General features: G+C 40.8%; 2 protein-coding genes across 2 annotated transcripts; one reads left to right on the top strand and one right to left on the bottom strand.

Moving 5' to 3' along the window:
- The first annotated feature begins 389 nt into the window (after positions 1 to 389).
- On the top strand, positions 390 to 6,288 carry cryba1l2 (crystallin, beta A1, like 2). Its single transcript, XM_072383740.1, has 6 exons — positions 390 to 522; positions 755 to 831; positions 930 to 1,048; positions 3,598 to 3,739; positions 4,017 to 4,159; positions 5,899 to 6,288. The coding sequence occupies exons 2-6, from the start codon at positions 757 to 759 to the stop codon at positions 6,044 to 6,046; spliced, it is 627 nt and encodes a 208-aa protein (XP_072239841.1). The 5' UTR covers positions 390 to 522; positions 755 to 756; the 3' UTR covers positions 6,047 to 6,288.
- A 2,616-nt stretch (positions 6,289 to 8,904) lies between these two features.
- On the bottom strand, positions 8,905 to 23,089 carry unc93b1 (unc-93 homolog B1, TLR signaling regulator). Its single transcript, XM_072384231.1, has 13 exons — positions 22,875 to 23,089; positions 19,794 to 19,910; positions 19,489 to 19,630; positions 19,252 to 19,405; positions 19,006 to 19,167; positions 18,476 to 18,605; positions 18,237 to 18,330; positions 16,625 to 16,749; positions 15,441 to 15,623; positions 15,042 to 15,315; positions 14,832 to 14,953; positions 14,526 to 14,648; positions 8,905 to 12,598 (listed from the first exon to the last, which is right to left on the bottom strand). The coding sequence occupies exons 2-13, from the start codon at positions 19,908 to 19,910 to the stop codon at positions 12,335 to 12,337; spliced, it is 1,890 nt and encodes a 629-aa protein (XP_072240332.1). The 5' UTR covers positions 22,875 to 23,089; the 3' UTR covers positions 8,905 to 12,334.
- Positions 23,090 to 23,128: the final 39 nt, after the last annotated feature.

Here is a 23,128-nt window from a genome sequence, read left to right as displayed (position 1 = left end):
ACAAATGTGTATCTTTAAGATCCAGAAACCAGAGCTCATTTGTCATAGGTGTCACAAAAAATAAAAAACTTGAAATAATTAAAAAAAAAGAAAACTTATTCGTTAAAGAAGTGTTAAAGAGAGTATTCTAAATGGTCTAAATCAAATTAGAAAGGAATTGGGAAATATTTAGTTTCACAAATTCACATTTCTAAAGCTATCGACATGAAGCTGTTGAGGGTTATTATCAGCTTCAAGCTTTCTCTTTGTAATACTGGACTGCCTTTTGCAAAGTTAAGCTGTGTACGGCTGATGAATATTATTTTGAAGGGTTTAACCGGAAGTACTGGTCATTATTCTGGCTGTCTTTACATAGTAGAAAAACCTGCCTCGTTCACATCATTAGCGCGTTGGGGCAACGCGCGCACACGCACACGCACGAGCGTGCCGCGTGGACGTCGGTATAAAACAGAAGCTCCAGGTTCAGACAAAAGTTTACGTGGAGAGGATTTGGTGCGTGAGGAGCCCGAGGAGAGCATCCAGGTAAGATGACCCGGAAAACAGCTGGTTCATAACTTTCTCACGTGCGGGTTTAAGTAAATAATTTGCCTTTTTCTGTTTCATATTTAATTCTTGCTGGCTTTGATTGAGTGTGGAACTGTTCTGATTGTTCTGTGGGATAAATGAGTTTTCATATCGTCTGTGGAGATTTCCCCACACCTGTTACCTGTTATCATTCTGACCCTTGTTCTCTGACTTCCCCTCTTTCTTCAAGAGATGAACAGAGTGACAAAAACCAACATGACCTCATCCATGTTCTTCCCGAACATGAGCACAGCCCGTTTCTTTAAGGTGAGTTCCCACTCTTTCACTCTTAACGCACCCACAGATTTAGCCTGCAGACATGCACAGCCTCACTCCTCCTCCCCGCTGTGTTCCCCTGTGTGCAGGTGACTGTGTTTGAGCAGGAGTATTTCCAGGGCAGGTATACGGAGTTCACCTCTGAGTGCTGTAACATCCACGACTGTGGCATGGACAACATCCGTTCCATCCGAGTGGAGAGTGGAGTGTGAGTCACTCAACCTGTACGCCTGCGAGTCTCTGTGGACAGCTGACTGGCGCTGTGTGTTTGAGTGTGTGCTTCTGTTTATGTAAGCGTGAGGCCGCTGCAGCCTACATGTCGGGTCCACCCAACTTAAGCAGCATTGAGGAGGGATCAGGGAAGGTCTTTTCATCATCATCACCCGAGAAACTAACTCAGACTTTTTACCCTCAGTAAAGATAATGAGATTTCATGATTTTTTTTAATTTTTTTACTCTCTGGACGTTACTCAAAGCTGGAACGCGTCTCAGCTGTGGTTAGCCACATGCTTTCCATTCTTTTGATGAAGTAGTGTTCCCTTTTTCTCATTATGTTGGGGGGGTCTTAAGAGCCCTCTGGTAAAAAGCACAAAAAGAACATTTAGAAACTCCTTAATAAACCTGAACACACTATCACACCACACTCCTGTGCTGCTACTATAACTTTGATATTAGGTCTTTACTTAAACATCAATTATTCTGTTATTTGAAGAAGTATCCTGGGATGTTATCAGTGCTGACAAGTCCTTTGTAGTTAAGTACAATTTGGAAGGATTTTATCAGAGTATTTCTGTTTTTGTTGATCTACTTCGATATAATCCACTACAATCCAAGTGGAAATAGGCATGCTTTTTATTTATTTCATAGTTATTAAGGTTTTTCTTACAAAACATTTGGATTTGTTGGAGTTGTTTATGATTGTTTTATTGTATTTATCTTTTTTGGGGGGTGGGATTCACTTGTAGAAAGTAAATGTGAACTTAGGGCCAACATTTTCAAAGTTTCTGTAGTGAAGTTCAGCATTTATAGAGATATAATTTTAATAGATTTAGGGATCACCTGGTGACTGTCCAACAGAGTCCTGTGTAACATTTTGGGAAGACCCAGTACTTTCTTTGCTTAATTTGCGTTCACTCGTTGTTGGTTTACGTATCAGAACTAATTGGCACATCGTAGATTTGATTAGCACTGAATCTAATCTAATCGTGTTGAAAATCTGCTTCTTCAAGCTTATTATCAGGTGTTGTTCCATGAGTCAAAGTCAAAGGAAAGGTTTAGGGATGAAAACACCTCCAGTTGAAGTACTTAAAAAGGATCAACCATGTTCTTCTGCATGAATAAAAGTATTTTTTGTTATTTTCTGTGGCTCTACCAGCTGAACCTCGGGTAATGTTCTAAGTGGAAGGTTCGACCCTCAGCTCCTGTGTTTGTTTGAAGGACACTGAACCCCCCGCCCCCCCACACCATGGCCCCATTATGCTCATCAGTGTGCGATTGTAGAGATAAAGCACTGCATATGTAGAAAGCAGACACATGATAGTTTGAATGTGTGAATAAGAACCACATTGTAAAGTGTTCAGATAACCTAAATGAGGTTAATGAGGTCAATCATTTCCCTGTTTCAGGTTTTACTATGAAACCTCCTATTTACTCTAACTTATCTTTTTTTGGTCTCTCCCAACTCTCGATGGAAATATTTAGTTATTAGCTGACATATCTGAAAGTATGTTCACCAATTAGATGCAAACAGTACATTTTTAGAAACAATAATCATTGTTAATATGATAGTTCTTCCAGCTCTGGGCTTGAACCTATAAAAAGTTGAACCTGTGCAGAGCTGTGAAACTGATTCCATTTTGACTTAAAGTGGCTAATTAATTCCAACTCTCTTTGTTTATTTTGACATGATCTAAATGTTTAAAAAGTATTGAAATGGTAAAATGATACAGTGCTGGAAGAAGAAGTCCATCACCAGTGATCATGAACTCTGCACATTTGCTTCAGCTTTAAAGAAAATGATAGAAAATCAAGCGATTTTAGAGTAATCAGTTCCCGATGCGTGAGGTTAGATTTGAGACATGCAGCATCTGAGCATTCTGCAATACTAGAAAGAGAATTATTAGGAAAGAAAAAGCTGCACTTTGACTTAAGTTGTATGGCAAAAATCAGGAGAAGGGAAGTATATCGTCTCTTCATCAGGATACGAAATGTGATCAAGTGCTGGTGACTCCTAACAGGATCAGAAAAGCTTTAAAGATCCAATTTGTGTCACCCTCTATCCTGATGCACTTAAAGTCAGACCTTTTACTATGAATGACTTTATAAATACACAGCCCAGGAATTAATCAGGGTGTGAAAACAGATTTGTCTCCATCGTCTCAGCTAAGCAGTTTTAAGTGAAACATGATTTTGACCAAAGAAGGAAATATTTGTTCTGAGTTCTAGTCACAGGGATCAAGATTTAAAGCCTCGAGGGCAGATTTTCAGAGATGAACACTGAACTTAACCTCTTTGTTTCTATCTGTCTCACCCTTTTCCAAACAGAGAGGATAGATTACATGATATTCAGTGTGAATATTTTACTTTAAGAACAGCTGAAATCTAGGCAAATGGGAAAATCATGAATGTACCATCTCTGAGTTGCAGAGATGTGAAATCTAAATCAAGCCATCGTTTAAGTGTCTATCCAGTGGCATTTGTATGTTCTATGTTCAAACTGACTACTTTTCTCACCATTTTTACTGTCCACATCTCCAGCTGGGTGGGTTTTGAGCACCACAATTTCCAGGGCCAGCAGTTCATCCTGGAGAGGGGAGAGTATCCCAACTGGGATGCCTACAGCGGCTCGCTGTCCTACCACACTGAGCGCCTCATGTCATTTCGCCCCATCTACTGTGCTGTGAGTAGCTGCGGAGAAAAACAGGGATGGGGAGGGTAAGATTAAGCAATGGAAGAGGAGGTGAAGGAGCGAAAAAAGGGCAAGTGGAAATGAGGTGATGGTGAGTGATAAAGTGACAGAACATGGGGGTGAGCAGAAGACTGAGCCTCGCAGTGAGTGACAGCTCAAAAATAGAAACGAGACAACTCAGTGGTGAGTGTCTGCTTGCTCCATGCTCCTGGCTGACAGCCCCAGCACTAAATATAACAGCAGTTCTTTTGCTCCACCCTCTCCGCAGTCTCACCACAACAGCCGCATGATGATTTTCGAGAGGGAGAACTTTATGGGCCGCTGCTCCGAGGTGTGCGACGACTACCCCTCCCTGCAGGCCATGGGCTGGTTCAAGCCTGAGGTGGGCTCCATGCACGTGCAGAGCGGAGCGTAAGTCAGTGCTTCACCTGCGCTGGGTGGTAGCTCTTTATCACAGACAGGTTTTCATGGAGTTTTAAACACATTCAAAAAGAGGCAGTGTGAAAAGAGCGCTGAAGAATTAAATCAGTAAAGACCCTGAAAAGATCAGGATCAAACCATCATTAACATCAGCAACCTCTAGTGAAACCATTCAGATGAACAGAGCTATAATCCATCATGAGAATGCTCCAAGATGAGATCAGTTCATACTCAGAATTTCCCAAACAGATACATCTGATAAGAAATCACACAGAGAGTGAAACAGAAACAGTAAAACATCTGGTAACCATAACAGGAAATTAGATTTAAAATCTTTAAACCCACTAAAAAAATCTTATAGTTTTAATGGGAAATAGATTTAAAAAATGATCAGTGCTCAAGCCAGAAAAGCAGTGAGCAAAAACAGCTAAAAGCCTGAATGGGGACAAGCTTTAGATGACATTTATAATGATTTCCTCAGTTATGTAAATAAAACTGAAATGAACTGAAACTGCAGCTGGAACAAAACAACCAAGAAATGTCCTATTTTGATAAAGGCTCAGTTCTGAAAGTGAAGTACCTGTAAAAGTACCAGGTAAAGAAAGGTAGTTTGACCCTTTAAACCCATGTCATGTATTTTATTCCACAGATAATTACTTTTACCTTTACATTTCTTTGCAGTTACACTCCCAACAGTGTGGAGCAGTCCTCCATTTTAGTCCAAAAATATCCCAACAATACTGTAAATATTGACTTTGAAAATTGGCTCAGAAGTCTGTGTTCCCCACAGGATTAATTAGTTATTTTTGATAGCATCTAACTAATGAGATTTCAGTCAGCTCTGCACATTAACAAGCAAACACTTGCTCTCCAATGTGCTGACCCAGGAGGGTGAACACGGCACACAAACACTGTGCAGATGTCAGTGCATCAACCTAGAAAAGTTTCTGCCTTTTTTTCACTGCAGATGCTTACCTGCTTTCAGGTAACAGCACGGCTGTTTGTTGTTTCACACATTTCCACTAAATTTGAAAACCTTGCAGCACAGCAAAGCTCTAATTAAGGGTAATTTATAGGGTTTATAGGGTTAACGCATTATTTTGATTATTTGTTATTTTTATTGTAAATGTCTGTTGCTCACCAGCTTTTATTTTGAAAAAGTCCATCGTGGGTGAGTCTAATATGTTGCTTACTGCTGCGGCGCTCACAGGAAACAGTCAGAAAAGAAAAGAATGGCGGAAGAAGCGGGCTAAACAAACGTGGAGAAGGTTAGGGAACTTTGACACGGCCATTTTCATTTCAAAGTTCTTCCAGACTGCGCAGTCAACAGAGCCAAAGTTATTTGGAAGCACTTCAACTTGAATTGTCTTATCACGGCCGGTACTTCGATCATAAGACTGTATAGTTCCAATAAAAGTGCGTTATATGCTACTTTTGAAATCATTATTGGATTTTGCGTATAACAATGCCATTAATCGTGATTAATCACGGAAATCGTGCGATTAACGCGATTAAAGAATTTAATATTTGCCCAGCCCTAGTAATTTAGGATATAGCAGAGTATAGCTGTACTGAAATGTAGAAAAGTTTAGCTGTTACAGAGCCTGTTGACAAGTTTTTACTGAAAAAATGTCCCCAATCGGTTTGTTTTTTAGCCGTGATCATCAAGCTATTGATTTTATTCTAATAGTAACTGTTCTTAATCTCTCCTCCTGCCTGTCTTTCACCAGCTTTGTGTGCTACGAGTACCCAGGCTACAGAGGCCAGCAGTACATCATGGAGTGTGAAAAGCACAGTGGAGACTACCAGCACTGGAGGAACTGGGGCTCCCACTGCCAGACTCCAAAGATCCAGTCCATCAGACGCATCAGGCACTGAGTGGACACCGATCAGGACTGTTGGCAGCGGCGCAGCCCGGACTCAGACCAACACCTTGGTGTTGAACACTGGAAGGGCACAAACGGTTGATCTCGCAGTTTGTTTCTGAGCTCAGGGCTTCAGACTGTAACTACAACACTAACCATCAGTGATGTAGCAGCTACCTCTAAATCCCAGCACATATCAACACTCCTCTTTGTAATGAAGAGTATTTTGTTTTGGTACAAGTGAAATAAAGTTCAGACTGAGAATTTGAAATGTAATTTCTGTAGTTGAATGATCACATTACAATCTGTTAGTGGGGTTACATGAGCGCCATCGGATCGGATTAATGGCTAAATTACAATAAGACTGAGTTATTCTGTTCATGTAGACACCTTAATCTGACAAAAATCGAATCGGATCGGGTACTCTGGATCGGATTAAGACCCTGAGATAACTCAATCCAAACGTGCACTGAACGTGCACGTAGACGACAGTGGATCGGATCGAGCGTTCTGCACATGCTTGAGATTTTTTTCCCGGGATCATCACCTGGAAGTCGAAGGAGACGATATTACTGTTGTCGCCGCCATCAGAAAGAAAGAAACAACGCGATGGAGAATGCGCCGTTGTGCATCGTCTGTGCCATAACCAGCTCATCACAGATGGAGAGGGACGCAGCTTCATCTCGCTTTGCGTTCGCCATCTTTCTGAATGCCTGAGTTTGTTGCTGTTGGCGGTGAAGACGTCAACAGGAAGTGGCTCTATTAGCGATAGCTGAAATGGGGACAGCACCACCTATCGTACCGGGGTATGACATGCTTTGTGCCAGTGATTCCATTCATTCACCGCCATATATCCAAGGATAATTACCCTCAGATAAGGAGAATAACCCAACTGTAGCTATAATCCAGTTAATCTCATCATGTAGACCCACTGAGTGTATGAAACCATTAGGGGTGAGATTCCTGACAAAGGTTTCTATACGTTCTTAGTGTTACTATGGATGAGCAACACATCTTCACTCAGAAACAGACTAAACTGATTAAACATGACCGCTTCAACCATTAGAAAATTAAATGAAATGTTTTTTAGTCTTTCAGCCCGGACCTGTAATATGAATGAATGAATGAAAACCTGGATTATTTCAATCCCTTCCCTTCTTGACAGTTACGACAGCACATGATGATGCTGACAGGGTAGAAACATCTCAAAACAGACAGCAAACGCTACTCTTCCCATTTTTAAACATAATTTATCTATCTTATTGTCTCATGACGAACAAAACAAGCAGTCTTTTCATTATTAAAGCTGCAGTTTCATACAATAAATGCATTTCACTCAGAGAGATTAGTGCTTGTAACAGCTGCACTTTGACTAAGAAGGCAAACGTTTTACTTAAAAGAAACTCAGTAACAGTTATTAAAAAACTATTGTGCTGTTAAACTGTTAAACATCTGTTGGTTTAGTCCAAATCGTGTCTGATTAACCGAAAGAAACTGGGACAGTGTGTAAAATATGTCAAATAAAAGCAGAATTAAATGATCTTTAAATCCCATAAATCAACATCTGATTCACAACAGAACATAGGACATTAAAAAGTCTGAAACTACTCCACAAGTCGCTCTTTTAAAACCCGATCAGCTGACCTGTTGCTAATTACCCCGATTAGCTGCAACATGTTTCTTTTTAGTACTGCTCACTTTTCCAGCCTTTTGTTAGGCCAGTCCCAGTTTTTTTAGGCATTTTTCTGCCATCAAATTCCAGATGAACAAATATTATATCTCAGTTTCACTATTTGATATCTTCTGTGTTGTTTTTTTGGAATTTACATTGTTTGTTTGTTATAAAACTGGGAAAAAAACGGGAATTATTTATGTTACAAAAGCAACTTTTAATGAAGTTTCACAGGAAAAAAAGCTGTCTGGACGTAACGAAAAATGTGTCATCCGCATTTTTTCAACTGTTCAGTGGCAAAAAAGGAGAAAAGAAATATGACAAGAAAAGCAAAATAGTGGCACGATTTGTATCATCACTGAGATATGACCACATTCCTTTCATATCCGTCAAGCATCTGTGATGTGACAAAGGAGAGCAGAAGGCCGGCGCTCACTGATTCTACAAACAGACGAATGTTCTGGGATGAAGTGTTGATATGTTAAGCGTTTTGCTAACAGCGTGCTGAGTGAGATTACTTGAGCAATATGTCTATCCACAAGAGAGTTCACAGATGTCCCAAATGAATACATGAAACATGTCTGGCTCTACGATTTTTCTGTAAACCTTTGATTTATGGTCAAATATGGACCAGAAGGAATGATGCTATAAAAACGTATTTCAGTGTCTAGCTTATCTGCCCCAGAAGTCCTGATTTTGGCACGAAATGGCGTAAAATGGGTTTACCGTACAGAAAGGAAATTTCCCTCTTGTTGTTCGTTCAGGTTGTGATGAACAGTTAGTTGCCTCATAAATTATAGGTGAGGTATTGATGATATTTCTTATTTGGAGGAATCTAAAACAAAGCCGGCCGTTGTTGTGAACATTCAATATATGGACCCCCGTTCTCACTAAAAGGATCATTATAAGATTGTTTCTCCAATAAACTTCTGGCGCTTTTGTTCTTTAGCAGCTTGCACTTTTACCTTGAGAGCAGTTTATATCTGTTTTCGCTGAGGTTTAATTATGTGTGGGTGTATTAAAGTTCCATCACAATGACTCCAAAGAACTACTATTTTTGTCTTGCTATTCTTTGCATCGATCGTACCAGGACGTTTCCATGGTGATAGGTGTCTGGCTTTCATCACTAACTTGATATAAAGCGGGTGACTTGAAAACACCAAACACCACCAAATAAAAGAAACACAGTAAACAGCAGCTAATGCCAACACAATCTTTAATTACAGCTGTATCTAAAAGAGAGGCAGCTGGTGCAAAAACTCTGAGTTTTTCGGCTGGTCTAAATAGAAATTGATGACTTGTGAACTACAGGATAACTTCCTTAAACTTTAATGTACAGAAACCTACAAACATTTTCCAAAATAGAACCTTTACAATGAGAGCATGACAGCTTGTGGGTCTGAAAAACTCCAGAAAATTAGTTATTTTGAATTACACTCAATGTAACTATAGACAGTAAAGTTTTATTAGGTGTCCAGTAAACCATGACAATGAACGAACACCCACAGAAGCATCCGCTCACCTGGAGTGGGATGCAGCCATCATTAGGGCGCCTGTGCCTCCATGCTGACATGCCAAAAAACTGCTGTGAACGAGTTGTGTCACTAAATAAGCAAATAGAGGGTCTAACAAGCTCTATTTCACAGCAGATGTTTCAACCTGCCACAGGAGGAAAGACACAGGCTTTATGAATAGTATTAACAATGACTCTGATACATTTCATTGTCCAGCGTGGCACAACATCGTCATGAGCGAACCCACATGCAAAATAATTAGACCCTGAAACCGAAACAGCTAATTAACGCTATTATTCACACCTGTAATTTACCGCCTTCGACACATCAAACGATCTTCTGGTAGTCCATTAGGAACAATGACTCAGCACGGACAAAGCAGTTCTTGCGTCACGACAAAGAACAAAAAAGTTCAAATAAGACCTCTAATAACTGTAATGTTGTCACACCTTTAAATACTTTTAAGGCCTTTCAGGCCTAAGTTGAGCATTTAGCTTTTGCTTTGCACTCAAAAGTGAGCTTTCAGCTACACTAACCGCACATTTGTGACCCAAAAATCACCCTGAAGCTGACTTTGCCATCAAAGTTAGTTTGCACATTCGTGACCCCATAATGATTTGGTTTGATCAGTCTGGCATGCGGTACTTTGCTTTATAGCAGCGGCAGCGGCACAAACACGCGTACGGAAAATGTATGTAGAAAACTATTTTTGTGATGGAGCTTCTCTGGCATGAGCAAAAAGAAAAATATGAGCAACTGCTCAGTAAGCTCCCCGGTCATGTTGGCTTCTGAGACTGTGTGTGATCCCTCCTCTCCTCTGATTGGTTATTTTTTGCCACATTTATTTTTGAGATCATTAAAAGAATTGATGCTTTTGTTTGATGTACAAACATGAGCTGTTCCTGTGAGACGATCCATTTTTGATTTTATTTCTTTGTTCCTTGTCCAGCCACCAGTATCTAAATACTGCAAATACTGTTACAGCTTCTACTTCTGCTACTACTGTAACAGCTTAAGTACTTACTCTCACTATCAACTTTTAAGCACAGTTTTACCACAACTCCTTCAGTTATGTGTGATTGCTTTTCCTATTGGCTCATTTTTCGCTCTTTGGCTCCCCCGTACAGATGTGGGATGTAACACCACTGACATGAAACCAATTTGTTGTCATGCCGAAGAGGCCAAAAAGGATGCCATCAATAGCCAACTAAGAAAAAAGGGCTGGAAACGGTGGCATCTCATCCCCCAGTTGCTCCAAGGAAGCTTTTAGGGCCCTATAAAGTGAATTAAAAATGTCAATGTACCTCAAAATGAGGAAGAAGCATTTAGTTTTAAGGTTCACAAACTTTTCTGGTGTGCTTTAACACCATTACCACAAATAAGATGCTAGACTACATCTGTATCTCGTGTTTCATGTGCACGAGTCTCATTTAAATGAGACAAATCAAACACTGTAACCGACTTCCCTGTTAAACTTATCTGGACCTGCTGAACTCCACCAGACCTGCTGTATAATTCATAGCTTTACATGGTTGTACCTGCCACATGTGTAGCCAATTTTAATGTTCATGTATAACTTCTGTAATAATAAGACTTCACTTTTCTTTTCTCTGATAAATGTGAATCCAAGGACCGAAGATAAATAAAGACATCATAAAAACACTGTTCACGTCCCGCAGGATTGAGACGTTCTCTCTGATTCTTATTCTGTGAAAGCAAACTTCACATTTTGATTAAAAACAGAAAATCTATTTTTTTTCTTCTGTCCTTTTCAGTTCTTTCTTTGCAGGTAAGTGCTCTGCTCTGCTCTGCCCGATGAAGCACAAAAGCAACTAAAATAACCAATTATCAGCAGATTTGGGACATATGAGCCGCTAAAAAGAAAAAAAAAATAAAGGTTTTAAACCGTTTCCTGAGCTTTGGTTACGTCAAACATTGATCAGAGTAGAATATCTTTGAAAGTCATAAAGTTTAAAGCTTTTTTTTTTTTTTGTTCAAGTTAATAAATAAAAATCTGATACTTTTCCTCAGATTTCAGTGCGTTTCAGTCACTCCTTCTTACCTCTTGGGTTTCCTCCTCCTCCCTTCCCTTTTTCCCACGTTGTCACCACTTTAGTCCAATAGTTTACCCGCTTCCTTCTTCTCTCAGCTTCCCATTTTAATGATCACTTCTGCTGTCATGACCTTCTAGATCATGTGTCAGCATCCCACCTCCCTCCAACTCCAGCTTCTCCTTCATCTGAGCCTCATCTGATGACCACCACCAGCTTCTCCTGGCTCCAGGACTCCAGGCTTTCCTATCATACTTCATACTTTATTCTAATCCTATCTATCGAACTTCATTCCAATCATTTGTTCTTCAATCTTTTATCGTTGTATTCCTAATAATTGTGTATTGAAATAGCAAAGGAAAGGAAAACTCTGCAACATAAGTGCTCGTTGGGTGGAGGAAATCCCCCGTTTTACAACAAAAAGACTCTGAGGAGGATTCAGCAGAGTCGAGCGGTGCTCTGCTGATCTCCAACAAAGTTATCTGTAAAATAAATCTTCCTGCTTCCTACGAGAATACCAGCAAAGCATCCCAGAATCTTTCAAAAAGCCGAAGATGAAAAGAGAATGGCTTTTACAACAGAGCAATATTCCCTAAACACAGCTCGTAATCCACGATGGGCATGAACATCCATCGAGAATCTGTGCACGGGCTGCAAAGAGGCAGTCCAAGCAAGGTTTTAAGTAAGTTTGTGAGTAAAAACCCAGCAAACAAGAGCCGAAAAAGTCCTGTAAAAAGTATCTGAAAGCCGTGGTAGAATTTACTGTAGAATTTAATCTGTAAAAGATTAAAAGTAATCTGTTTAATGTTTGTAATCATTCACAGCAGCAGAACGTTTGACCCAATCTTTTGCATGCCGCTGTGTTTGCTGCTGCTGAACTCACGATTCGGGACTAATCATAATCATCCCATAATAATCCCAGTCCAGGCCCTGTTTGTTTCGTACAGTGTGGTATTTAAGGACGGAGTCATCAATACAACAGCATCAAGTCCATGTTCACCTCTCCTCTCCTGTACTATCTGTCTCACCCAGTTTCCCTTTCGTTTTCTCCACCCTTACTCTTCTTAATGTTCCTCCCCCTGCTTCACATCAGCGTCCTCCCATCTGCGCTGCTGACCCATGGCTCCTCTCCTCCAGGCTCTGGGTGAGTCAGCTCCCACGGCCCCAGCATCTTGGCCCCTTTCCTCCCCGTCCTCTGCTCCCATCTCCTCCACAACATGCTCGCCGTTCTCCTCCTTTCTCCTTTCAGCGTCTTCGTCATCCTCCTCGCTCCGTTCTGAATCGGACTCATCCGAGTTGTCCTCTTCCAGGTAGCGGTAGCCTTTAACCTAAGAAAAAGAATGTTGCAGCTTTTAAGTCACCACTGAGATGTTCAGACTTCAATCAGTTCAGATCAACCAAGGAAGCAAATGATACAGCTCTGTTTGCAGGAGTTGAAATTTCATAAAGCACCATATTTATAAAGTTTAAACTTTATAACATGATATAAGAGAGAGGGGAACAAAATTCTTTATGTAAACCTCTTTAATGCAGAACTGAAGCTATGTTTATGTTTATGAAGCTATAATAAGTAGACATTCTCCTAAAAGCTAGAAGTCAGATCTGTCTCTTGCCTTTACACACTGAGGTTTCCCCACATTCCCTGAAACTTTTCCCAATATTATCCTCTACAGGTGCTGAAAGACCAAAGTTCTGTGCAAATATTTCAACACTGAGATTTATTATTTGGCAAAAAGTGATGAGCCACGACCTGCTCTTGCTTAGAAAGAATCAGAATTTGGTGGAGATGCATGTTATAGCCAATCCTGACACCCTTATCTGTCATCGACTAATCTGCTGATTGTAGAATCTTTCACTATAGCGTTAATAACGTATTCCATAAATCCCGGTTAGTTACAGTTTCAGCTCAACATGGACATCTATTGGGACCCACTTTTCTTGTCCCAGTATATGAACACTGAAGAGGAATCAAATTATCACACAAACAATTTCTGACAAAAGAAACGTGAATGAGAGCAGCTTTACACTTCACCTTTACTGTTTTTATTTTTTAAAAATGCAGAAAGATGGAGCTTTGGAGCATGTACAGAGCACCCCGGACCATTTGAGTCATAGATATCTGGTTTCCGATGGGATTTGTTTCATTTAAGAACTTTGGCTTAATCTTAATACAGATCCAACTTGTGCTGTAAAAGAAAATTTTAATCTAAATACTGCAGCTAAGATAAGACCTGGCCCTCTCCATAACCTCCCTCTGATAGTTACTCATATGTTCATTGCCAGAAATCCATTCAACGCCTCCCGTACAGGATGAAATGGATACTTTTAGTACTATGAGAAACATTTAGTCCATTGTTACACATCTTCAAGATGCAACAGAGCACTTCCTCTCTCAGATATGTGAGTACTGAGGAAAAGAAACTTCCACACAGCAGTGAGAACATGAACTCTGTGCTCCTAAAATGTCAGCTCTGCCAGGTTACAGAGCAGAAACACTTCCACGTTGTTTGCTGTCTTTTTAATTTGTAAGTGTTCTCTTTTAGCTGCTGTACTACTTCTGTATCTCTTATAGTTAGTATACATGACCACAATTCAGCCCAAGTCGTTTGTGGGGCACAAACTGATCGTGTGTGATATTTTTTACATATTTCTGTTTCCAAGTTACAATTATCTGTGTCAGTGCAATGAAAATTCATTATTAATTGCACCAGGTGTCTTACTCCATGTCCCATGTGATTGAATGAGTTTGCATGTCAGTGAGCCTCAAAATGCTCCAGCAAACAAAGTCCATTACCTGCTGCTACATAGATGGAAACCACAAGAGAATTGTGCCCCTTCACAACTAGCTGTAAATATAACCATGTAATTTAAAATAAAGTCACATGCAACTGACACCAATCAGCCCTGTTTCCCACAACGTTATCAGTCTGGTTTGTTTAAAATGTCCCAGAAGCACATCTACTCATTTATAATTCTGATAGATGGCTTGTGTTTAGAAACTCAACTTCAAAAGTGGAGAATGTCTTGATTTTTGTGTTTAATCTAATAATAATCTTACTAATTTGATGTATGTGAATGTGCCCCAATGTGAGCGCTCTTACACATGCTCACATGAAGGCTTTTTAACATGCACTTTATAGTTCTGGCAGAGGTGATGCAAAACAATGAAGCCAAAAACGGGTCGACTATGATGCAAAATGTATGCTGAACTCTATTTTTCTTCAAATTGGATGCATAAACGCTGTGATTGGTTACCTTGTGTCGTGGGCGCGGTATGCGAGGCAGTCTGTGCGGCAGTTTCCTGGCGATGCGACGCTCCATTATCCAATAACAGTAGCAGGCAAGCAGCAAGGTGGCGAGCAGGATGGAGAGTTTGGCCTAAATGTGAAGGACAAAAAATAATCCAGGGAAATCTCAAGACTTACAGAACTGTGCAAAAGCCTTGAGCCCCATGTTTTCCTGTTTTCCTGGCACATATATATAACTGAGGGGTGGCTCAAGGCTTTTCACAGTACTGTAGACACACGGTACAAATGCTCTGAACTAATTGATGACACTTACCCTCATTGGCAGGTGGGACCAGAGGTAAACTATAAAGATGGCGACAGCCTGCCACCAGTGATAGATGGCGTATACAAAGTCCAGGCGTTCTTTTTCCTCAGCGTACAGCAAACCAACAAGGGCTGGCACACACAAAGACAAGTTCAAGCTACCACAAGTGATGTGTGAACATGTTATAACCCAGACACAACAACCTCAGGGGATACTTACTGCTGCAGCCCGTCTTGTTCAGGGCAGTGCCAAGTCCCCACAGCACAGAGATCACCAGCAGGGGGCCCAGGTACTGAGGCTTATTGGGTTCTACAGACAGTACCATGAGAGTGATCAGCAGCACAAAATGCACCGCAGCGCCACCCATCAGACACACCCAGCGAGGGAAGCGTAAGAGGCAAAGAGAGAGGGAGGAAAAAATGGAGCTGGAGAGGCCGTAGACGGCGATCAGGAGCCACAGTTTTTTCAGGCCCAGTATGCAGACACCATAAGACTGTGGAAAACGGAGAGATGGATCAAAATAATCAGTTTCCTGTCCGTTCCTTTCTCATTTCAAACTGGCCAAAAACACGATTTGCACATTTTGATCTGTTAAAAGTACGTGTAACAGTGCAGTACCAGGGAAAAGCCGCTGATGACGAACAGCACTTCCAATCCACTGTAGATGAAAAAAGGGCAGAGCAGTCGCAGGCGGTAGTCCCGCAGGTGTTTGAAAGGCAGCTGGAAGATGTTTCCCCAGCCGATGCTGCGAAGGTCGATCTCCTCTGTTGGGCGGTAGGCGGGGCCACACAGCACAAGGAACTAAGGAACAAGGAATTAACAGCACACACAAAATAATCTATCCTGAGTCATTCTGACTGAATCCTAAACTCTGTGGATACGCGTCTGTAACCTAAATAATAAGACAAAATAACCAACTCCAACATTTGGAAAACAATAACAACATATAAGAAAAGTGACTTTATCTTAGAATCACTTCACTTTAAGAGATGTGTCCCATTTCGAGTGAAAAAGCTGTAGAAGGGAGGGTTTTTAGCACGAATGTGTTTATTGTTCTAGTTTTAAAGCTCACAGCTTTGATATTTTTATTAAGTCTCATCGTCTCATTGGTCCACCTGCATGTTTCCCTTTTACAAGCTTCCCATTTCAGACACACTCAGAGCTGAAATGACCTTCTTGAAGGAGTTTTCTAATCCTTTACACTGTTTTACCTTTCAATCAGCTGGGAGGAAAAGCTACCTAAGCCCTGCAAGCGCTTTCTTTTAGAATAGAATAGAACAGAAATATACTTTATTCATCCCCCATTCAGTTCATTTAGTAGCCTCTTTTAGCTGCTGACTCGTTTGCATATTAAAGTTTGTGCAGGATTGTTTTAGAAATACAAACTACAAGGTGATTCCATCATCTTTCCCTCTACTTGAGGGATTTTTTTTCTTTTCCTAAGAAGATAAAACAAGTGACTGATGGGTGATTCCGTATTTTTGAACAGATGTTGTATCCGGTTGGTCAGTCAAGCATTAAAAAGCAAAGAACATACTGTTAATGTTTGGAAAGTATTAAGCAGACGGCTGTTTGCAAATACATTAGCCATGCAGCATGTTGTGTTAATCTAAGAGTGAAGCCTGCATGGGGGCAAAAGTTTGGACTTGAAAAAATCTTAAACTTATCCAACCTAAACTTTTGTCATTAAAGAAATGAACAACAAAAATAATCCAGATCGATCCAGGTCATGTAAAAAACATCTAAACATGTTAACTTCAAGAGAGCCAGAGACTTCTGGGAATACGTTGAAGAGCTCTTACGATGATCATGGAGAGAAAAGCGAAGCCCATGAGGACACTCTCCACCTGGATGAGCATCATGGAGCGGGGCAGGTCAATCAGCACAGTGGTGTTGAAGCCGGGGATCACGCCAGTGATTGATGCACCTGTGTGTCAGAGAAAAGGAAGCAGATGGGAAGCCTGTTTCAGTCCTGCTCAGGTTCTTTAAGTCAGATCTGAGTCATCTGTAATTAACAGATAAATATTCAAAGTGGCTGGTTATACCGAAACACTGAAACTAACAGAGCAGCAGCTTAAATGAAGGTGTGCGTTTGTGGTTTTGAGGTCGACGGCAGTCATGTGGTGGTGCAGTCTGGCCATAGTTCTGCTTCCTCTTTTTGTTCACATTAAATATGAGGCCCTGTTCCTGCAAAGATTCAGTGCTCAGAAAAAGGAACAGCAGCACATTTACTTCCACTTAACGGGGAAACTGTGAAACTGGTTTGTTGAAGCGTTGTATTTGCTGATTTGTGAGGAGCATCAGGAAAACATCAAAGTGCAAGACACTTTTCAAAGTAAAAATCTTTCACATCAAGCTGAAACAGACCACAGTATGACTCCATTTAGAGCCTTTTATCTGCCCACCACATTAACATTAGTTTAGTATTTGCTCAATTGTTGGAATTAGTTTGAACTGTCTCTCTGGTGTCCAGCTGGACTGATGTGGCTTTATTAGCTTTTACCCTAAAAACAGCTGTTTGTTTGGCCAACAAGGCTCATCGCAGCAGCAGAGTGTGTGAAACATCTGCAATTATAAGCCAAATAAACTCTACAAGGTTCCACTATAAAATACTGGGTGCTGTATTAGAGAAGCAGAATTTAACACTCAAATTAGAAACTAACTCAGAGTCCACACATCCCAACGCGTCCATAAACTTTAAATACTCGCTTGTTCAGCTGTCTGAGCACCAGAGGCAGGGTCCAGCTCGCCATCCCATTTCGTAAGGATGGCTCTCCTGTTACCTCTGCCCACCACTGATGCTGCTTGATTAGTTTATGTGTTGTTTTGTTTATGAGAAGATGGACCTTTCCAGAAGAAACTGAATTGCACAGCTTAATGCAAGATCTGCTGATCAACAAGCTGGTAAATGTGCCAAAATCAGACCCCCCCACGAAATCCAAACACTCCTATTAGTAAAGAAATAGAAATGCATTTAAATATCCAAGAAACATTAGCCTAAAGTATGGATTCTAGTTCTGTGCATAAAAAAGGCAGCTGCAGGGAACACAATGTGACAATATAAGCTCACATTCTGTGTGAATTTGTCTCTGAATACTAAATTAGACAAAAAAGTAATTATATCCACAACATTTAAAGGTATAAACGTCAGTGAAATACATTGAGTTTTGAGGATTTTTGTATGGATTCGACACATAAGACATGATGTTTAATAGTGATCTTTAGAGGTGATGGTAGAAGGATTTATGAGATTGTCCTGTTTCCGTTTTTATGTTAAAGTAATCTGACATCTGACCTTATATGAACGTTATAGATGGAAAGGAAGTGAATATAATTTTCACTTCTGTTTCTCATGAACAGAACATCGTATGTATTTATTATGTGCTTCACTGGTGAAAAACAAGGCGTCTTTACCGCAGTTTTTCACATTGTGGAGGATGTGCTCGTTCTCATGCAGGTGCTTGTTGAGGACGAGGCGCATGGGGAACTCAGCAAAGAAAAAGCTCAGCTGATGAGGAAGAAGAACAAAACAAACAAAAGAATCATGCTCATTTGCTCCTTAAGCTGTATTTGGCTCAACTTCAACAGATTTCATCCACCAGGGGAAATTAATGACTGAAAATACTGAGAAGAAAAGTCTATTTTAGACTTACATTGAAGATGACATTGAAGACTGACTGGAAAACAATGATGTAACTGTGGCAAGCGCCCTTTGGCAGCTTCTTCTGCTCCTGAACGTGCTCTTCCCTGTAGTTGACGTACTCGTAATACTGCTGTGCCATCCTGCATTGAGAGTAAGGCATAGTTGGAAGATATGATAAAATCGCAAATAGTACGTAGGAGGTAAAGAGAGCCTGAGGGTGAGCTTTGGATTTCAATAACCTGTTTCTCCTGGTGTTATATATGAGAAACTGAAAAGTTTTTTTAAACCAGAGACTACCTCGAAGCACTACAAAGTGTTGTTGCACTACTTTATGAACAGATGTGAGGTGCCTAATAAGTCAAGAACAGGTTTTTAGAGGAAGAAAAAAGAAAAATATACTTTGTGCCCAGTCAGAGGAGGCATCTCCTGCACATAGTGGTTGATCATGTTTCCAGTTTTTGGCTACATGAGGATTAAAGTGTAATAATGTGCAAATGACTGATTTTCAGTATGCTTTCCCTTTCACATCCAGTTTCTCACCTTGTGATATAATTTCCCAAGGAGGCCCAGAGCGGCACGATGGCAACACCGATGGCCACAGCTGATGGAACCAATGTGTAGTAACGCTCCCAGTAATTGGTGGAGACAAAGAGTGCGTAGATTCCCGAGGCCAGGAACATCATCCACTTCGTACCAAGAAACCTGAGCGTGGCAGACAATGTGTGCAGAGGGTGTACAGGCATTCAAGGAAAAGAACGATGTTTGCTTTTATGCGTGTGACTCTACCTGATCAGTATGGGGGTGTACAGGAGCCCGATGATCGGTGTGACGTTGATGCCCATTAGCATCTTCCGGTCAATGTCTTCAAGGCCAAGATTGCTGTACTTCACCTCACGGTAGGTCATATCGTAATGAAGGATCAGCTGCATCTGCAAGAGGCCTGCAGCACGCAAACATACAAAATAAGATTTAAAAATGGCTCATTCAAGAGTCTGAAAGAGTGTTTTCACCAATCAAACTCACCCATGTAAACACTGTACACGATCATGGCTCCAAAACTGGCTGCCAGAACATTCTTGATGACTCCCAGCCTCTTTCTTCTGTAGTACTTCCTCTCCTCCTCCTCCTCATTGTACTGTGTCTGTGGGCCCAAAAACTCATCCATCTGAGAGGAAAGAAAAAAAGTTATGCATAAGCATGACAGAGGCAAAGATTTTGTATGTAGTACATCAGGATAAGAAGTTCCTCAGAGAGGAAAGATCCTTGAGCTCAAAACAGATCAATCAGAGACTGAAGTGTGAAGTTTCTCTGTGGGCAGCGGCGCTCACCTGGCCCTGCATGTTGTCCTCTTGGTCCACATTTGGCAGTTCGTTCAAGTCGCCAATAGGAGGTGCTAGAAGCTCATCAGCCTCTCCGATCTCTTCTTCTCTCTGCATTGCCTCCATCTGGTGACCAGAAGGATCAGTACAGCAGATAAACCATTAAACACAGCTGCCTGTATCCCTTAAAAGGTGTTTTTTTTCTCAAACTGTAAAACACAACTGAAACCTCTTTTGCTTCTATAAAACAGGGCATGATGATGAAATTAGGACCAAATCTTAGCGTTAAATAAATCTGCACCAGTGTATCTACTTCTTAAAAGTTATTTTCCCCCTTGCTGCTAATCTCTTAAATGATGTCAGTGCATTTGCAAAAATATTTCACCACCTCTTGAACACAGCACCATCTGTCTTTTTATTGGTATAATAAAATATTCATAGTCTCACTACCTGGGAAATAAATATAACTACCAATATTTGAACAAAATGTAAACAGCAAAGATAAGGTGTTTGAAACAAATTACAAGCACAGGAGTCATACAAACCTATGAAATAAACCGAATAAGTGTTGAATAAAGTCACATTTGAGGGTGTATTCACCTCGTTTTAAGACCTGGTGAGCACCAGGTGACTTTTATGTCCCAATATATAAAACCTCAGCAGTGAAAGAGGTTATAGTTTCTTTTTTTTTTTCTTTGCAAAGCCCCTCTGAGTCCACATATGGATTAACTACATCATTAAGGATAAACTTGGACCTGGGCTGGTGCTGAATTAGATTATGTGAAAAACATGTGGAAGCGTTTTTATTGTAAACTTCGCCTTCTTCATCTAAAACATCCTCCTCGAATATAATAAATCCAGAGTGGATAGCACTGATGATTTCTTCAATATTCACAACTTTAAAAAATACAATATGCTGTTTTTCTCAGATGTTTATGACATCAGAGTAAAACTATGTTTTCAGGATCAATTACTTTTATCTTTATCCTAAAAAATATTTACAGAAGAAACGATAGAATGGTAAAAATACTCATTATCTTAACAAAGAGCTGTCAAATAACTTGTATGTATGGAAGAACACTTAAAGCATCAATGCTTTAAAGTTCAGACGACCCGAATTTCAGTGTCATGGAGGCTTCGTACTGTCCTTAATACATAACGAGTTTATCTTTTCAGCACTTCTGAAGCTCTGGTGGAGTCTCGCAACATGACTGATTGGTGATTTCTTTTAAAAATACAATATGCTGTTTTACTCAGTTTTTTTTTATTACATCAAAGTAAAACTATTTGTGTTCTGGACTAAAACAACATGACTGATTGGTGGGGGGTTGTCACACATAAGAAGATTTTTCTCATCTAACCGATCTTTATCGAGCAGTTCCTGCTGTTCTGCAGCTCAGTCTGTTTCGAGTCATTAACGTTTCATTATGACGCAGGAGGCTCCTGATTGGTGTCCGTTTCGCTCAGCTGCTCGTTAGAGGACTGCCTGTTTCCCTCCAGTTTCCCTTTCTCAACTCTATCTATACTATATTTTCAGCTGGAAATCGTTTCCCCGAGTCCAAGCAGACCATCGGTTCTGCTGTCTGTCATGTGTGTTATACTTCTTCCAGAAGTTGCCTTAGATCTGGGTCGTTTGTCAGTGACGTAGAACTCTGGCTTAAAGCCTTGTCGTGTGAACCTTGCTGAAATAAAAACTCCAACAGATGTATCAAGTCAGTATTCCATGATATTTCAAGGATGTTTGTGCACATCGGATATGGCACAGATGGAGGATGGATTGACATATATAATCTATCATTATGTGCTACTATAAATGCATAAAATCAAATGTCACGGCAACAGTTTAACTGTTAGTTGGAAAAAAACTTTGAGGACTTCAACTGATGAAAAACAATACTCTTTATCAATCATCTTCTCGCCTCACCATGGACCTTTTCCTATTTTTTTCTTAATTTCCACCATAGATTTCCAGTCCGGTTGAAGATCTGGGCTGTTTGCTGGCCGTGTCATTGAGCTGATGTCTTTTCTCAAGAAAAGTTTGAACACTTTGCTCTGCGTAAAGATGCGTTATCATCCTGAAACATGTCCTCAGCATCACCAAACATCCTTTAGACCGATGGAAAGAGAAGAAAGTGTCAGAGTCCACCTGCCATCTCCTGTAGAGGTAATGGCTGCCATGTCCTCTGGTCCTTTACCTGACATCAGCCCCATATCACCAATGATGGTGGAATGTGCTTGTTTTTCCTTCAGCCAGTCAGCTTTCTATGTTTCATTGGACCAAACTAAAGTTCCAGCATCGTCTTCTTGTCCGAAGCAGTGATTCATCTCTGAATCTCACTTTCATCCAACCATCCAGTTCATGGCATGGCTGCTTCTCTTCAGCCCACTGTGACCTGGTTTTCTTCTCTCCAGGACTTTGTGAGGGCTTATGTTTGACCTTTCCAGGCAGTTCATTTCCTAAACTGAACTTCAGTTCCTTCACGAACACTGACTGATTGCTTTAAAAACGCCAAGGACGGAAAAGGGCATCCTTGAAATGACACAGAACGGAGGACTGAGTCCTTGGAAGGATCCTTGACATCTGATGACATGACACCCAGGAAACGGCAGCTGTTAAGGACCTTTCCTTGACTTTAGGAAGCACCTTGTAGCTCAGGCTTTTAGTCCCAATCCTAACCGCTGGCAGGACAGGGCGTCCCTTTTCTTTTTGGGATCATTTAACCTAAATACTCCCAATTAGTGGGGTACATAACCCCTAAAAGTGGCTATTTAACCAACCTGATCCAGGCAGGATTTGGTATCGGACCATTGTAACTCCACACTGATTATTTAAGAATTTGGATCCTTTTTCCCCATCATGGTGGCAGAAGTGTGCTTATTGGGTTAATATACATGCAACGTGTAATAAAAAAGGAATGAAAAGGAAAGAAGTTACACCCCCTCCACTTCTAGGACTACAAGTTTGGGTCAAACATTTCCTCCATTCTAAGGCAGCTGTGAAAGGGGATATGACCCATATTGTCCTACTATTTCTTTAAGAATAACTTGCCCGTATTGTATTATCGACTGACACCGAGAGAGATCACTTACCGTGTTAGTCGCACGCGACGATTAAGAAGGAAAGGTCTGTCCACCCAGCTGCGACACAACCCAACTGTGTCGCAGTTGGGCTGTGGTTGCTGGTTCCCCTTTCCGACGCAAGCAGCAGGTATAAATAAAAGTTTCACGGGGGAAATGAAAGTTAGTTTTCTTCACTTCCCACTTCTGGCTGTCTGAGCGCGTTAAAGGCGCAGGTAGGCTTTTCTGAAGCCCTGCCTCTTCCACAATAAGCAGAGTAATGAGAC

Source organism: Leuresthes tenuis, unplaced genomic scaffold (assembly GCF_036924035.1).
Source record: "Leuresthes tenuis unplaced genomic scaffold, fLeuTen1.0.hap1 SCAF_4, whole genome shotgun sequence".
In the NCBI taxonomy this organism is placed as follows: domain Eukaryota; kingdom Metazoa; phylum Chordata; class Actinopteri; order Atheriniformes; family Atherinopsidae; genus Leuresthes; species Leuresthes tenuis.
This window is presented reverse-complemented; position numbering and strand designations above follow the sequence as displayed.

What these genes read in the sequence shown, in the direction of transcription:
- cryba1l2 (XM_072383740.1), top strand. Translation starts at nt 757, where the DNA reads ATGAACAGAGTGACAAAAACCAACATGACCTCATCCATGTTCTTCCCG. An exon ending in GCACAGCCCGTTTCTTTAAG is followed by an intron (nt 832 to 929) that starts GTGAGTTCCCAC and finishes CCCTGTGTGCAG; the next exon opens with GTGACTGTGTTTGAGCAGGA. An exon ending in ATCCGAGTGGAGAGTGGAGT is followed by an intron (nt 1,049 to 3,597) that starts GTGAGTCACTCA and finishes CCACATCTCCAG; the next exon opens with CTGGGTGGGTTTTGAGCACC.
- unc93b1 (XM_072384231.1), bottom strand. Translation starts at nt 19,910, where the DNA reads ATGGAGGCAATGCAGAGAGAAGAAGAGATCGGAGAGGCTGATGAGCTT. An exon ending in CCACAATGTGAAAAACTGCG is followed by an intron (nt 16,750 to 18,236) that starts GTAAAGACGCCT and finishes TCTGACACACAG; the next exon opens with GTGCATCAATCACTGGCGTG. An exon ending in GGTCCCACCTGCCAATGAGG is followed by an intron (nt 14,649 to 14,831) that starts GTAAGTGTCATC and finishes CTTCACATTTAG; the next exon opens with GCCAAACTCTCCATCCTGCT.